This window comes from Periplaneta americana, chromosome 4 (assembly GCF_040183065.1).
Source record: "Periplaneta americana isolate PAMFEO1 chromosome 4, P.americana_PAMFEO1_priV1, whole genome shotgun sequence".
Classification (NCBI taxonomy): Eukaryota; Metazoa; Arthropoda; class Insecta; order Blattodea; family Blattidae; genus Periplaneta; species Periplaneta americana.
Window position 1 is genome coordinate 176,492,207 of NC_091120.1, and position 17,588 is coordinate 176,509,794.

A 17,588-nucleotide genomic window follows, 5' to 3' on the forward strand; every position below is an offset into this window, starting at 1 on the left:
GAAACGTTCTGACAACATTATTATTTTTTTAAACAACAACGTTATATACAGTTCTTTAGACATAGGTTAGTCTATGGTAGTACCTGTTTCAGTAAGGAAATTTGGGATCACAGCGAGGATTTAAATGGTGGAAGATATTTTATGTTCCTTAAGATTATGTTAGGACGCTCTGACATCATTAAATTGTTTTTGTTTGTTTGAAACAACAACGTTATATACAGTTCCTTAATCTATTATAGTATTTCAGGAAGGAAATTTGGGAGCGCAGCGAAGGTTTGAATGACGGAAAATAATCCAGATTTCTTAAGATTTTATTGTGGCATTTGTCTGTTCCGATAACATTAAAACAATTTCTATATGCTTTCAAATAGCAACGTTAAGTATAGTTCTTTGAACATTAACTATTTGAGTAAGGCAATTTGAAAACACATCGATTGTCTTGAATCATGAGAGATAATAAATATAAGTTCTTTAAAGCTTTTATTGTCACATTTGTCTGTTATGATAACATTAAAATTGTTTCTCTATGCTTTCAAACAGTAATGTTATGTGAAGTTCTTTAATAAATCAGGTATTTGAGTATGGTAAGTTGAAAACTCAGCGAGTATCTTAAAAAATGGAAGGTTATATAAGTTCTTTTAGATAATATTGGTACATTTATCTGTTCTGATAAAGTAGCATTACAAGATTCAGATAAATTCTATTTCTTTTAAGTCTGTGAATGTTTTCATAGTTCCGCAGTGAAAGATATCGAGAGTTTCATTAATTCTTCACTGTGATGAGCTCGTAGTTTGGTCCTAAGTTGTGTTATTCGCTTAGTCTTAGTAGCTCTTCAACTCTTCCATGACCGTGTTATAGACCAGTGTAGGGGCGTCAACGGCCCACAGATAGTCCATGTGGTTGAAATCTTCATCTGGAACCTTGACCATGCCCGCCAAGTTACCCAGTTCTTTCGACAACCTGTCTACATCCTGCAAATAAGTAAACAGCATAGAAAAAATTGTGAGAATTGAACGTGTGAAGTGGACAGACAGAATAAGAAATGAAGCTGTGTTGGAAAGAGTGGGTGAAGAAAGAATGATGCTGTAACTGATCAGAAAGAGAAAAAGGAATTAGTTGGGTCATTGGCTGAGAAGGAACTGCTTACTGAAGAATGCACTGGAAGGAATATTCAGTATATTCAGTGTTGTACAGTCAGGGCACATAACATTGTGCAATTGACAAAGTCAGTAATAAAAAGTAAACAACAAAACAATAAAATTAATTAAACTCTCAACAACGTTGACATTAAAAAACTCATTAATTTCATAAAATGGTTTGTTGATTAACCAACCAGAGACAAGTCTGTTAAAAGACTTCCTTTCCAGATTAAAAAGATATCTCGGAAATTTATTTGCTATTTTTAACGACATAGTAAAATAATTATCCATTGTTTTAGTCTGCCTACACTTAGGTATATCAAAAAGGTCACGGTTTCTGGTGTTGTATATGAACATCATTCCTATGTGTCAACATATGTGAATTTTCTTTGACGAAATTTAGGGCTTGATAAATATACAGTGATGTTACAGTCATAATTTTTTCATTTACAAATAACGGTCTACAATGTGCCTTCATTGATGAATTAGTTATAATTATAATAGCTTTTTTTGTAACATAAGTACCTTATTAGTATGAGAACTATTACCCCATAAAAGTAGTCCATAAGAAAGTATACTATGAAAATAAGAAAAATAGACAACTCCAATGTAAATTTTCGGAACATATATTTTCAAATTTCGCAGAAGAAATATTACTCTTGACAATTTTTTGCAGACAGACTCAACATGGTCTGCCCAAGTAAGTGTGCTGTCCACAGTAATACCAAGAAGTTTAAAATATTATTTTCCATGACTGTATTACTAAACAACAAAGATGCAGTTTTACTTTCATTTAAAAGAAATTTATTAGAACTAAACCATTTCTTGGCTTTATTAAAAACGGAATTACTAAGAGTTTTCAATTCATTAATATCACTATGACTTGTCAAAAATGTGGCGTCATCAGCGAATACCACAGAATAAGCAGAGACATTGCACATCAAATCATTACCCTTATTAAAAATAAGAAAGGACCCAACACTGATCCTTGAGGCACACCATATTTTACATTCATGAACTTAGATTTATTGCCATCATGAAGACACACTGCTGACGGTTACTAAAATAAGACAAATAATTTTAATTCATTACCTCTAATACCATAATATTGCAATTTTTCTAATATAACATCATTCACAGTCGAAACTTACTTACAAATGGCTTTTAAGGAACCCGAAGGTTCATTGCCGCCCTCACATAAGCCCGCCATTGGTCCCTATCCTGTGCAAGATTAATCCAGTCTCTATCATCACACCCCACCTCCCTCAAATCCATTTTAATATTATCCTCCCATCTACGTCTCGGCCTCCCTAAAGGTCTTTTTCCCTCCGGTCTCCCAACTAACACTCTATATGCATTTCTGGATTCGCCCATAAGTGCTACATGCCCTGCCCATCTCAAACGTCTGGATTTTAAGTTCCTAATTATGTTAGGTGAAGAATACAATGCGTGCAGTTCTGTGTTGTGTAACTTTCTCCATTCTCCTGTAGCTTCATCCCGCTTAGCCCCAAATATTTTCCTAAGAACCTTATTCTCAAACACCCTTAACCTATGTTCCTCTCTCAGAGTGAGAGTCCAAGTTTCACAACCATACAGAAGAACCGGTAATATAACTGTTTTATAAATTCTAACTTTCAGATTTTTGGACAGCAGACTGGATGATAAGAGCTTCTCAACCGAATAATAACACGCATTTCCCATATTTATTCTGCGTTTAATTTCCTCCCGAGTGTCATTTATATTTGTTACTGTTGCTCCAAGATATTTGAATTTTTCCACCTCTTCGAAGGATAAATCTCCAATTTTTATATTTCCATTTCGTACAATATTCTGGTCACGAGACATAATCATTTACTTTGTCTTTTCGGGATTTGCTTCCAAACCGATCGCTTTACTTGCTTCAAGTAAAATTTCCGTGTTTTCCCTAATCGTTTGTGTATTTTCTCCTAACATATTCATGTCATCTGCATAGACAAGAAGCTGATGTAACCCGTTCAATTCCAAACCCTGCCTGTTATCCTGAACTTTCCTAATGGCATATTCTAGAGCGAAGTTAAAAAGTAAAGGTGATAGTGCATCTCCCTGCTTTAGCCCGCAGTGAATTGGAAACACAGTCGAAAGCCTTACTTAAATCACAAAATGTAGCAGAACTGAATTTATGGTCCTCAGGACCTTCTAAAATATAACTAATAAAACTAATAACAGCTTTGGTTCTATTAGTAAACGGAAGAAGAATTCGGGGCAGAAGAATATATCAGATGATAGACGACAATATGGATCGTATGAGGAAACAAAGAGAAAGGCAGAAAATAGGGAACATTGGAGAATTCAGGGTTTACAGTGAAAGACCTGCCCTTGGGGAGAACACTGAATGAAAATAATAATAATAATAATAATAATAATAATAATAATAATAATAATAATAATAATAATAATAATAAATTTTTCGCGAAGCTCCCTGGTACTGTTTCATTTATGACATCATCCCTGCACAAAGCGCCTCTTTCAAAGGATATTGTTCTTTCATTGTCGTCAGTCGAATGTGAATCTGATAACCTTGAAACTATGAACGAAAGTTATAGCTTAATTTAAGCCGAGGACGACCGAGGCTTTGGGTCGATTTCTAAAACACGGACGAAATCGTGGTTCCAGGCCTCGGCTTTTGAAACGCGATCGAGGTCTGAATCCTTATGCGATTTCTAAAACGAAGTCGAGACTCGGCTTGAGAAGAAACCGAGGTTCGTGGGTTTTATATATGGCAACGCAGCTTAGAATCGATTTTTATTCTTGTAAAGAGTCGATATCGGAAAGGAATGAACATCGGGATTAATATTTATATTGAATTGCACAAAGTCACATTCTTTTGTTCTCAGCTAATGTACTGTTATATTTACAAACTAGCCGTACCCGTGCGCTCCGCAGCACCTGTTAGAAATAAATATAAAGTAATTACATAATTAAAATAGGACGTTTGATCCAGGGAACAACTTTTACAACAGCGCAAGATAATCTGCTTCGCTCATTACCCAATTTTTTTTGCACTGCATTTATTGCATATATATTTTATGCATTTTAACACGATTAAATTAAGCATAGTTAAAATTGTAATTATAAAATAATGGATTGCTAAGCTAACGTACTATTACTGCATACTAAATCAATACACTCTCGTTGTTAGTTAATTCTCTGAGATTAAAATGAGTGTACATAAATATTATTTTAAGAAATACAGAAAACGAATGTACAAAATAGCCTATCAAATTTTCTTTGCATAAGAAGCTATTTTAATCTTACCTGTCCTCGATTTACTCAGACGTTACTGTAATAACATTATAGCATTATGTCCATCTAGAGAAACTACACTTCCCAATGGTGAAATAATAATTAATTATACAAATCGGTTAATTTAGCTTCTGATATTACTTCATAAAAACACAGAAACATTCTCTGTAGGCTATGTTTAATAGCTTTCGATTGTTGATGTCCAAGGCCCCTGTTTCGATTGTTGTTGTCCAAGGCCCCTTATAGACGAGTCATTTGTTCTTAATTCATTGTACCGTCTTAGATGGCGTTATTTTAATTTTAAAACTCATTTATCCCATTAAATATCAGTCCTATCACAATTTTGTAAAGAGTAAAACTTATCGGAAATCATTTTTAAAGAAACTTTTGTTATGTAACATTTTTCACAAAAATCAATAATAAGCGAGACATTTCGATTTATTTAATTCAGACCCCCTTATAACCCCCCTTTTAAATAAAGTATTTTGAATGCCATATAGCCTAAAATCTAAGTTACAACGAACTTAATTTATATTCCAATTTTCATATAAATCGGTTCAACCATTATCGCGTGAAAAGGTAACAAACATACAGACAGACATACAAACAAAAATTTCAAAAATGCGATTTTCGGTCTCAGGGTGGTTAATTATATATGTTAGGACCAATTATTTTTGGAAAATCGAAAATTACCAGAAAAATTTCGGCTACAGATTTATTATTAGTATAGATTTACAGAATATATGTGCGTTTAAAATACTAGTATTACTTAGTATTTAATCGGGAACGGATTTTTGGGTACCAGAATGATATTGTCCAAATAATTAGCATAAATTGAGCGTATATATTGTAGTTTATCATTTGTTCATAACTACTACCAACATTAACTACCTGAAAACCCGGTTCTAAGAAATTAATAGCCTAAATATTAACTGGATTAAAATTTCAATTGAAACTAAAATGTAGTATGGTTCTATTTTCACATATACTAGACTAGTACTACGTGGAAAGCCCCAGTAGCATAAAACTTAAAAATAACAAGAGAAAATCACGTTTGCTTTATATTTTTATAGGCCCACATCAATTTCGAGTATTAAATAAAATGTCCAAAATTACTGTAAAAACTAAGAATTAAGTTATATACTCTTATGGGCATAAATTTACAATTAATATAAAATATTATATCTTACGTCCCTGAAATCAACAAGAAGGTGTAAAAAAAATTGTTAATCCGCCGCCGCTTGCAATTCGTTGCAGATTATTATTTAGCGTTCTTGCTCAATTTTGAGTTGATTCCTTCGAAAATCGAAATATCCGTCTGAAATTATTGTTGTTATATAGTTACAAAGGATTATCTCTGTCACTCATTACTCTAATCTGGTGATTTAATAACGTAGAGACAAATTTTCATTTCATAATCATCCAGCTGATCTACTATCTCCATCTTGTATAGGCCTACATGAAGCCATGGTTTCAAACCTACCCCATTCGTGTTCTCTGCTTCAGACCATGGTTTCGAACCATGGCTCAGAAAAACGAAAAAGATCTCGTTTTATAAATCCAAACGGAGTTTAAAGCCATGGCCGGGGTCTAGACCTCGTTTTAGAAATCGTGGTTCCAAACCTCGGCTTTTAAACCGTGATCGAGTTCTGAATCCTTATGCGATTTCTAAAACGAAGTCGAGACGCGGCTTGAGCAGAAACCGAGGTTCGTGGGATTTATATATGGCAACGCAGCTTAGAATCGATTTTTATTCCTGTACACAGTCGATATTAGAAATAAATGAACATCGGGATTAATATTTTTATTGAATTGCAGTAAGTCATGTTCTTTTGTTCTCAGCTAAGGTATTGTTATGTTTAGGGAAATATACGTGCGTTTGAAATACTAGCTTTACTTAGTATTTAATAGGGAACGGATTTGTAGGTACCAGAATGATATTACCCATATAATTAGCACAAGTCTAGCTTTTATGTTGTAGTTTATCGTTTGTTCATAACTACTACCAACATTAACAACCTGAAAACCCGTTTCTAAGGAATTAATAACCTAAATATTAACTGGATTAAAATTTCAATTGAAACTAAAATTAGTATGGGTCTGTTTTCACATATCGTGGAAAGCCTCAGTAGCATAAAACTTAAAATAAGAAGACAAAATCACGTTTGCTTCATATTGTTGTAGACCCACAACATTTTCGAGTATTAAATGAAATGTCCAAAACTACTGTAAAGACTAAGAATTAAGATATATTGTCCTAAAGGCATAAAGGTACAATTAATATAAAATATTATATCTTAGTTCCCTCAAAGCAACAAGAAGGTGTGTAAAAAACTTGTCAACCTGCCGCCTCTTGCATTTCGTTGCAGATTATTATTTAGCATTCTTACTAAATTTTGCGTTGATTCCTTCGAAAATCGAAATATTCGCCAGAAATTATAGTTACAAAGGATTATTCTTCTCTCTCATCACTTTAATCCGGAGATTTAGTACTCGTAGACACAAATTTCCCTTTGATAATCATCCAGCTGATCTACTATCTCCATCTTGTACACATGAAGCCGTGGTTTTAAACCTGCCCCAGCCGTGGTCGCTGCTCCAGACCATGGTTTCGAGCCATGGCTCAGAAAAATGAAAAAGATCTCGTTTTATAAATCCAAACGGAGTTTAAAGCCATGGCCGGGGTCTAGACCTCTAAAACACGGACGAAATAGTGGTTTTAAACCTCGGCTTTTAAACCGTGATCGAGGTCTGGATCCTTATGCGACTTCTAAAACGAAGTCGAGACGCGGCTTGAGAAGAAACCGAGGTTCGTGGGTTTTATATATGGCAACGCAGCTAAGAATCGATTTTTATTCTTGTAAACAGTCGATATTAGAAAGAAATGAACATCGGGATTAATATTTTTATTGAATTCCAGTAAGTCACATTCTTTTGTTCTCAGTTAAGGTATTGTTATGTTTGCTAATTTACAGAATATATGTGCGTTTAAAATACTAGCATTAACTATAGGGAACTGATTTTTAGGTACCGGAATTATATTTGCCAAATAATTAGCACAAGTCGAACGTTTATGTTGTAGTTTATCATTATAGCTACTGCCAACATTAACTACCTGAAAACCCGGGTCTAACGAATCAATAACCTAAATATTAACTGGATTAAAGTTGCAATTGAAACTAAAATATGATATGGTTCTATTTTCACATATAATAGGCCTACTACGTGGAAAGCCCCAGTAGCATAAAACTTAAAATAAGAATACAAAATCACGCTTGCTTCATACATATTCTTGTAGGCCCACATTATAGTTGAATATTAAATAAAATGTCTTGAACTAATGTAAAGACTAAGAATTTGGTTATATCGTCTTATAGACATAAAGGTGTAATTAGTATAAAATATTAGGCATATATCTTACTTCCCTCAAAGCAACAAGAAGGTGTAAAAAATTGTCAACCTGGCGCCTCTTGCATTTCGTTTCAGATTATTATTTAGCATTCTCGCTAAATTTTGCGTTGATTCCTTCGAAAATCGAAATATTCGCATGAAATTATCGTCGTTATATAGTTACAAAGGCTTATTCCTGTCGCTCATCATTCTAATCCGTGATTTAATATTTGTAATCACAAATTTTCCTTCTATAATCACCCAGCTGACCTACTATCTCCATCTTGTACACATGAAGCCGTGGTTTTAAACCTGCCCCAGCCGTGGTCTCTGCTTCAGACCATGGTTTCGAGCCGTGGCTCAGAAAAGTGAAAAAGATCTCGTTTTATAAATCCAAACGCGGTTTAAAGCCATGGTCGTGGTCTCGACCTCGTTTTAGAAATCGACCCTTTGAGTCTGTTTTTGATGTTTACTGAGAGGAGTTAGATTCAATTACCTCTACAGCGGCTAGCCAGTCGTTGTCACTGTAGTGGAGGAATACAGGAGCCGTCACCTTCGACAGATCATAGTCTGGTGGTGTTACCTGGCCGTACACTACCATGTTCTTCAGAGCTCCATAATCGTATTCTCTGAAGTGACCTGAAACAAGACGTTAGATGTTTCTTCAGTCCAGCCTTTTTATTGAAGCCGTCATCAGTAGAACCAGAATCTTATACAGGGACATCATTTTATTTTTACTAACATTTCTAATATTAACATGGCTATACCTTTGGATTAACGGTTGACAACCGGAAACACCGTTTGCTACCCCCTTCCACGACTGGAGTTTGATGATACTGGCGTAAAATACAAACAAATCACTTTACTAGGTATGGGAGGGAAGAAAAGTAGTTCATCCATTTACGTAAACTAGAAGATATCGCGATTTTGAGTTTGATAATTTTCATTATGTTTTTGTTCAATCAAAATACATTACTCTATTAACAATAATTGTTTTTACTCACGAACTGAGTTATCCATGCGAACGTATTCATTATGCAGTGTATATTATACTGTCTACACCACATTAGCGTACACTATAGAGAATGAAGTTCAATTGAAAAATAATCATAATATGGATATGTAAACACATTTTTGAAAATGATGGCCGTTCATTTCTCTTGCATAGCTAAAGATTTGTCTCTAATGTAAGATCTAAGGACACATAGAAACAACGTTAAACGTTTCTTTAGTCCAGCCTTTCGCAAAATTGCAATGCAATGGTAACTAAGTAACAATAAGTGTACTGTAATGAGACATTCAGTATACAGTAGTTTTATGTAATGAAGAATACTTAGTTACTTACTTAATTACTTACTTACTTATTTACTTACTTACTTACTTACTTACTTACTTACTTACTTACTTACTTACTTACTTACTTACTTACTTACAGGCTTTTAAGGAACCCGGAGGTTCATTGCCGCCCTCACATAAGCCCGCCATTGATCCCTATCCTGAGCAAGATTAATCCAGTCTCTATCATCATATCCCACCTCCCTCAAATCCATTTTAATATTATCCTCCCATCTACGTCTCGGCCTACCTAAAGGTCTTTTTTCGTCCGGCCTCCCAACTAACACTCTATATGCATTTCTGGATTCGCCCATACGTGCTACATGTCCTGCCCATCTCAAACGTCTGGATTTAATGTTCCTAATTATGTCAGGTGAAGAATACAATGCGTGCAGCTCTGCGTTGTGTAACTTTCTCCATTCTCCTGTAACTTCATCCCTCTTAGCCCCAAATATTTTCCTAAGCACCTTATTCTCAAACACCCTTAATCTCTGTTCCTCTCTCAAAGTCAGAGTCCAAGTTTCACAATCATACAGAACAACCGGTAATATAGCTGTTTTATAAATTCTAACTTTCAGATTTTTTGACAGCAGACTAGATGACAAAAGCTTCTCAACCGAATAATAACACGCATTTCCCATATTTATTCTGCGTTTAATTTCCTCCCAAGTGTCATTTATATTTGTTACTGTTGCTCCAAGATATTTGAATTTTTCCACCTCTTCGAAGGATAAATCTCCAATTTTTATATTTCCATTTCGTACAATATTCTGGTCACGAGACATAATCATATACTTAGTCTTTTCGGGATTTACTTCAAACCCTATCGCTTTACTTGCTTCAAGTAGAATTTCCGTGTTTTCCCTGATCGTTTGTGTATTTTCTGCTAACATATTCACGTCATCCGCATAGACAAGAAGCTGATGTAACCCGTTCAATTCTAAACCCTCTGTGTTATCCTGAACTTTCCTAATGTAATGAAGAAAGGTTTCCTTAATAACAGTAGCTGTAAATACAGCAAAAAACACGATCGTACAAAAAAGAATATTACAATGAGGTAAATGCGACAGTCAATAGGTCTCAGAAAACCAAGCGCTCTTTCCTCATATCGTCTTTAGTTTTCACAGTAATTGTAAAACTTATTTTTCCGATAAAATTACTTGTAAATCTTATAGAAATAATTCTTTAGATCAGCGTTTTTCAACCTTTTTCAACATGTGGCACACTAAAACTGTAATTTAAAATCCTACGGCATACTCGTATAATCTATTCCAGTGGTTCCCAACCAGGGGGGAATTTTGAGGGTTTTAGGAGGGAATGTGTTTACTGAATGTTAACTTGTGCCCCTTTCACTGAATACTGATTCTTGTGAATCTACTTTTTTACTACTCTCTTCACATTTATTTTTACAATTTACTACGACAGCCTTTACTATTTTTATTTTATCACGGCACACCAGTGAATCAATCATTCACGACACACTAGTGTGCCATGGCACATCAGTTGAAAATGGCTGCTACAGATGATTTTAAACACAAATTTCTGTGTACAGTAATCGGAAGAGGACAAATCGACCTATACCATGTTAGTAATGATATTTCTTACACTGACTAATAAAAGAAAGCTTCATTATAGGGGAGAGATGGGTAGTATCGACATCGGGTAATATCGGACAGTGAGTTTCTTTCATCTACCACCAGATGATAGTAAGGTAGGTGTCCCTGATATGGCCATGCTAAGGTTTGAGAATTTTTCTAGCCGCCATTTTGAAAAAAAATGTAAACCACTTTTTTCTTACTCGTTCTCAGTCTAAAGGACTTTCTTAAAACAATTTCCTTTCCCCATAAAAATAGCTTTAATTGTCCAAAAAATCCCAAATTCCAAAAGTCTACCTAGTGGCCATATCAGGAACATGTGCACATGATATGGCCACCCTTGTTCCATGTTCTACAAATCGTGATTGTTTTTAGTTTGATAGCGCGGTTGTGTTAAAATTAAATAATTTTGGTGCAAAATGAATAAAATTGACACTTAATAATCTTTTTTATAATTCAAAAGTGTAGTCAAAACAGGTTTTTCCATAAAAATTAAGTTGTTTTTCTTAAAATGCAAAATTTTTGCGTAATCCCAGCTATAAGGTATATAAATTTGTCAGGTAAAAAAATAAAAGTGAAATGAACTTGATATGGCCATGGTGCATTTGATATGGCCATATCAGGAGCAGGTAAGCTTTCACGAAAATAGTTTGATTATGAACAACTCGTAAAAGATACACCATCAACGACAACACCAATCAAGAGAACATTAAAAACTGAATTGAGTGCGATGGTTTTCATGAACAAGTCTTTGAAAAACATGCATAAAACAAAGCAGACTTACCAGAGAAAAATAAGAAGAGGTCACATGAAAACCACAAAACAGGCAACTGAGGCCATATTGCTCAACCTGATTGGATGGAAAACGATCAAGTGACATACCAGGATGCCCTTTCACTCGATGCTGCTGCAATTTAGCGGATTTTTTTATTAACTAACTCACAATAGGTGGGTGGGCATATCAGGAACATGGCCATAACAGGAGCAGCCACCTTACCTGAATGACATGGTTACGTTTCTGTTATGGCGCATACAGAAAAGTAACCATATTATCCAGGTACTACCATCTGATGATAGATGAAAGAAACGCACTGTCCGATATTACCCGATGTCCGATACTACCCAGCTCCTCCCTAGTCTGTACTTCTGAGAAAAATGAAACGAGATAAGATGGATGAAAGTTCATCAGGGCTAGAACACAGTAATGGAAATCATACATACCAGAAGTGACCTCTTGTCCATAATGGATGAATTCCATGGTGGAGCTACCAGCTGGGTCGTGACCCATGATGGCGGGCAGCTTGGACTGCAAAAAAAAAGTGTTGTACTAGTTTAACTTGAGCAATGGCCAAAGATGTACGAGTGCCTTACCTAGGAACAGTAATTTCAACGCTAAGCTTTCTGTATTTCATTATATATTAGATATAACCAGTATAAAAAGAAATTGAAAATAAGTTTGAACGAAAGATTTCATGAAACTATGATAAAAATTAACTTCTAAAGTGCACCTATGGTTGAAAATACGTATTCTCAATACATTTCAACTCATTAACGGAAATTGACAATGCAAAATACCAGTAGAATTGTATCGTCGCCTTAGTGCAAAGAATTAACAAGGAAAACCCACGCATTCTATTCTACGCCAAGCTTTAAGGGGTTAGGTACAGCTTACAGCAGTAAAATTTTGGAAATATTCAACATTTTTTCTTCCATTACTGTATCTTGTGCAATAATGAAAATTGAAGAGTCCACTGCAAGAATGATGGATGTAATTTGGAATACATTTTGCAGGAGAAGCAATTGAAAGTTTGAACTGCTTAGCGCTCAAAGCTTAACTGTGATTTTCCGATCATTACTGGACAATGACTATCAGTGTTAATGCCATATAACTCTCTATGTACATTCTATATGTCTTAAGCTATGCATTGACAGTCTTGGTTCATTTTCGACAAGAAAGTGGCATCTATAATTCTTGCAGTGGACTCTTCAATTAGTATATGTAAAACATTGTCCTTCTGTTATATGAAAAAAAAAATATATTTTTACGATTTAAAAAAATTCAGTTCACTGTGCAATGATGAAGCGTTTCCCACATAACTCAAACACTATCCAACATTCTGTGATGAAATTTTTTGTGTGTATTTGTGCATATCATATCTATAATATGACGCAAGATCACTTCTATATCTTTGATAGATTGGCTGATAAAAAAATAACTTCGTTTTAAAAATGGTCAAATATCAGTATTTTCTTGATAATCCATTTTTAATCTTGCGTACACTACTTTTAACACTTGAATATAAGTAATTGATTAACTAGCGGACTTACTCGTGTTAATTATGTAAGTCTGTGCGGCTTACAGCTGTTTCGGTGCTTCATCACACCATCCTCAGAGCCTACCAAACCGAAACGGCTGTAAGCCGCACAGACTTACATAATTAACACGAGTAAGTCCGCTAGTTAATCAATTACTTAGTATTTTCTTCTAACACAAAATAAAAAATATATATTGTTTATTAAAGAGCCTGATATTGTAAACATAAGTTTCAGCAATAAAATAAAAGAGAGAGAGAATGTGAAAAGTTAACAAGTTTATGAGTTATGAGGGAAATGCTTCATCACTGCACAGTAAACTGCGACCATTTTGAATTTTGAAAAAAAAAAAAAATTTTTAATCTTAATTTTTTTCATATAGGAGAAAGATAGTGTTTTACACATACCAATTTGAATATTTCAAAAAAATTTACTGCTATAAGCTGTACCCAACCCCTTAAGGAAACAACTAACTGGGAAAACCCAGTTCACTGCCCGTTAGAAAGTAACCTCATGACTCGGTAAAAATGCCGGTAATTTAAATTCAACTCATTCTATAGAATGTTACAACAAGTAAATAAATTTAAGTACCTAGGACGCCAGTTATAGAGGCGAAAAATAATTCCAAACAAAAATAATTGGATAATTATCAACAAATTTTGAGTTTAGGGATTATCCCTGAAGGATATGGCACCGCTAGTAGGGGAGTAGTGGATACAGTGAGACACAAAATATTAAGACATATGTATGCAAGTGAAATTTCAAGTATTTTTAGAATCAAGTGCAATAGAAATATACATTAAAACACGGAGTACAATAATACATAAACAGAAATGTTACTAGATAAAGGACATAATATTCAATGCGTGTTTGTCAAAAAAATGCAAATGTCTCACTGTTCCCATTCAGGAGGGTACAGTGAGACACCACAGTGTCTATTAACGGACATTGAAATGATTTATATTTATTTCAAAAGAAAAGAAAGCTTGCTGTCTCTTTATCTTGCCATATTCTGTAGACTTATTTAGAATCATTTTGATGTCTGACTTCGAAACCATTGAAACATCTGGAACATTTGGAAAAGTGAATTTTCCATGACTTTTCAAACTTTTGCGAAAAAATAAAATGAACTTTTGGTGACAACAAAGCTTATAATTATAAGAATTTAATTTAATTCTTAATTATTTTTTAATATTTTCTTAAATGTTGTGACTAATTTTTTTATTTAAGAAAGCATTAAAATGTAATGTATCCATTATTTTAAGCTGTAGTTCCTAAATTGGTTACTAGTATGTTCATTTTTAATGTTAGTTACCGGTAAACGTAATATAGTTACAGTTTGTTTTTGCAAATCATAGGTACATGGTAACAATAAGACGTCTCAGTGTACCCTTCAATGGCATGTCTCACTGTTCTCTTTACGCATAGTTTGTTTAAAAATGGCGCAATTACTTCAAATTCAAAACAAGAAAGACGAAACTTTGCCAAACATAACGTCAAATACCGTAGTATTAGATAACAAAACATCCATATTTCTATTTGATTTGTATATCCAATATAACCTTCATTAAACACAAGCCAAAATTTTACTTCTAGAGTGAAAAAATACGAATTATTTTTTCATCACTCGCCTTTATAACTAGAATCAAATCGAATATGAAAATACTGTTACTTTACTCACGCAACATATAACTCCACTGTTACAAACATTTCAACATCAAAATTTACTATCTAATAAAAAATGTCTCACTGTTCCCCCTGTCTCACTGTACCCACTTCTCCCCTAATCGATAACTTGGAAGCAACTATACAACTCACCTGGCTGACAACCCGAGAAAAAAGGGATCATGAAGTGTAATGACAGTATCCGAGCTGTAAGTAACAATAGCAACACACAGGGTCTTTCATAAGCAACGAGTCTATCGAAAAATTAACTATTTTGGATAATCTTTTGAAATGATGTTCTTCCTCACGAGAAAGAACCCTTCCTGGTGCCGTACAGTCGATTTGAAAACAAACACCCCCTTCCCTCGCCGCCAAAGCTATTAAACAAAAGAATTGTTAGTGTTTTAAACATTTATTAAAACACATAAATATAAAAACAGTTTCAATTGTTGACAAATTGTAGTGTACAATTTTCAGAATGCTTCTGTTCTGCTGAATGCACAAATATAAGGGACGTATCAAGTGTTCATGGACTCTGGTGAGCATGTCAGGCGTAACCATTTGTATCGTGTGTTCATTTCGTTTCAATAATTCAGTAATGCTGCGTGGCTTAGTCGCATAGACATGATCCTTGATGAATCCCCAGAAATAGAAGTCTAGGGGAGTCAAAACAGATTATCGTAGAGGCCCACGGATTGGGCCTGTGCGACCGATCCAACTGCCTGGAAACACTTCGTCTACTGAATAAACGCTTAATTTGAGCGACACTGTTTCCAAGTTCAAACCAGGCAGCAATTTTTCTCTTCTGCAATACCGTTAAGCGCCTGCGTGGTATTTTATCATTCCAGTCTATCACAACAATGTGTATAGGCATGGTCGTGTGCCATTATCCTGGGCGTATAGAAGGCCATGCTCCAGATCATTTTAAGTTGGCATCAAATGTACATTACACATCGATAAGTAGCTTCCTCTGGCGGCGGGGGGAGGGGGTGTTTGTTTCCAACTCGACTGTATGTCCCGGGAAGAGTTCCTTCTCGTGAGGATAAACATAATTTTTAAAAATTATCCAATGATTTTCGAGAGACTCGTTATTTATGAAAGACTCTGCACTTTAAATATATCTCTACAATTAGAATCACTCGAGAAACCGTAGACATCATGATGATCCGTGACATTCATAGGGATCGGATTTTTATGTAATTACCAGGGAACGGATTTATATGGACTAAAAATATATGAAATATGTAAATATATATGTAGTTATTTTTACCAAAATATGGAATTAAATATGGATTTTTACCAAAATATGGAATTAAATATGGACTTAAAATTATAAAAAAATGACTATGTACGTTAAATATTGGTACATTTTAATCAAACTAAACAAAAAATATAATGGACGTACCTTATCTTCCAATGTAGTTTCAACAAAACACAATTTTTATTGTCTGTTACCATAACAATAGGTTACAAACATTTCTTTCAAGTGCTGAAAAGTGAATCTTCTTCTATTGTCTCTGAGGATAGATTTATACTGACTAAAAGAGCGTTCGACGTCACAAGAAGTAACTGGTACATAATTCAATTTCACAATGTCTGCTGGGGATAAGTCCAAGTTAATCTTCACTGTTGATTCACCACTCATCACAGCAACAACCTTTTGTAGTTCTTCATATCCAGGGTTTTTTGAAAGTACAGTGTCCACCTTAGCTCTTACTGCATCTGCAACTTTACCTCTACCACGATTCAGTTGTTCCACAGTACTATTTATAATTTCAAAACTTTCAGATAGTGAAAGGTGCCTATTTTGGAGACTTTTGAGCGTTTTTATGATGCATGAAAATGTATGCTGAATGTGAGCTAAGTCATTCTTCACACTTATGTCACAGGTAACTGTTTTCGCAGTATCAATTGAGACTGCATCTTCAGAGTCCAATGCAAGGAGAACATTGTTAATAGAGTCTATATGTTCGGCATAATATTCAACTGCTTCTAGCCATGTACCCCATCTAGTTAAAATTGGCTTTGGTGGCAATGGAATTTCAGGGTACATTTCTTTCAACGCGTTAACTCTACTGGGAGCTTTGAGAAATACTTTTTTCACTGATGAAATCAACAAATCTACTTTAGGGAAATTGTCTCTGACCACTTCTGCCACACGATGAAATGCATGCGCCACACAAGTAAAATGAGTCAATTTAGGATATACAACAGATAATGCTTGTCCAGCTTTGACCATATAAGGGGCAGCATCGCTAATAAAGAATAACACATTATCGTACATAATACCCTTTGGCCACAGGATACCCATAGCTTCGTTGAACAGTTTAACTATAGTTTTGTTATTGCACTTTTCTAGAACATCACAATGTAAAAGAATTCGTTCAGAATATTGTTCACTTAACAAACCGATAACTACATTACCAACAAGTCTACCTTCTTTGTCGGGAGTCTCATCAATGGAAACCCAAATTGAACTATCTTTAATTTCATCTCTTATCTTCTGTATTGTCTCATCGTAGATGGATGGAGCATACGTCTTCCTAAGTGTTGACTCATCCGGGATTGTATGTTGAGTATATTTTTCAAGGAATTCCCTGAAGACCTTATTCTTTAGTTTGTAGAGAGGAATATCAGCAGAGATGAGAGAACGGCACAGGTCGATGTTAAACTCAGATCTTACATTCGATGTTGTTGGTTGTGTTAAAAACAATTGTCTCTGCTTGGAATTTAGTTGTTTGTTGGCCTGATGTTTACTAGTTGTAATGTGTTGTTGCACCAGGAACTTTTGTGTAGATGATACTGCACACTGACACAAATTACAAAATAATATTTTATTGTCAGTTGATAAACCATCTTCTTTAAATTC

The 17,588-nt window shown here is 34.6% G+C and overlaps 1 protein-coding gene across 1 annotated transcript in view; it reads right to left on the reverse strand.

Annotated features, from left to right (window-relative positions):
• Positions 1-293: 293 nt before the first annotated feature.
• LOC138698464 (lipase 3-like) overlaps positions 294-17,588 on the reverse strand; it is a 41,124-nt gene continuing 23,829 nt past the window's right edge. The window contains exons 6-8 of the mRNA XM_069824406.1: positions 11,963-12,047; positions 8,308-8,450; positions 294-971 (exon numbers count right to left, since the gene is read on the reverse strand). Coding sequence (XP_069680507.1) covers positions 822-971; positions 8,308-8,450; positions 11,963-12,047 — 378 coding nt within the window. The 3' untranslated portion in view covers positions 294-821. The remainder of the gene's footprint in view (positions 972-8,307; positions 8,451-11,962; positions 12,048-17,588) is intronic.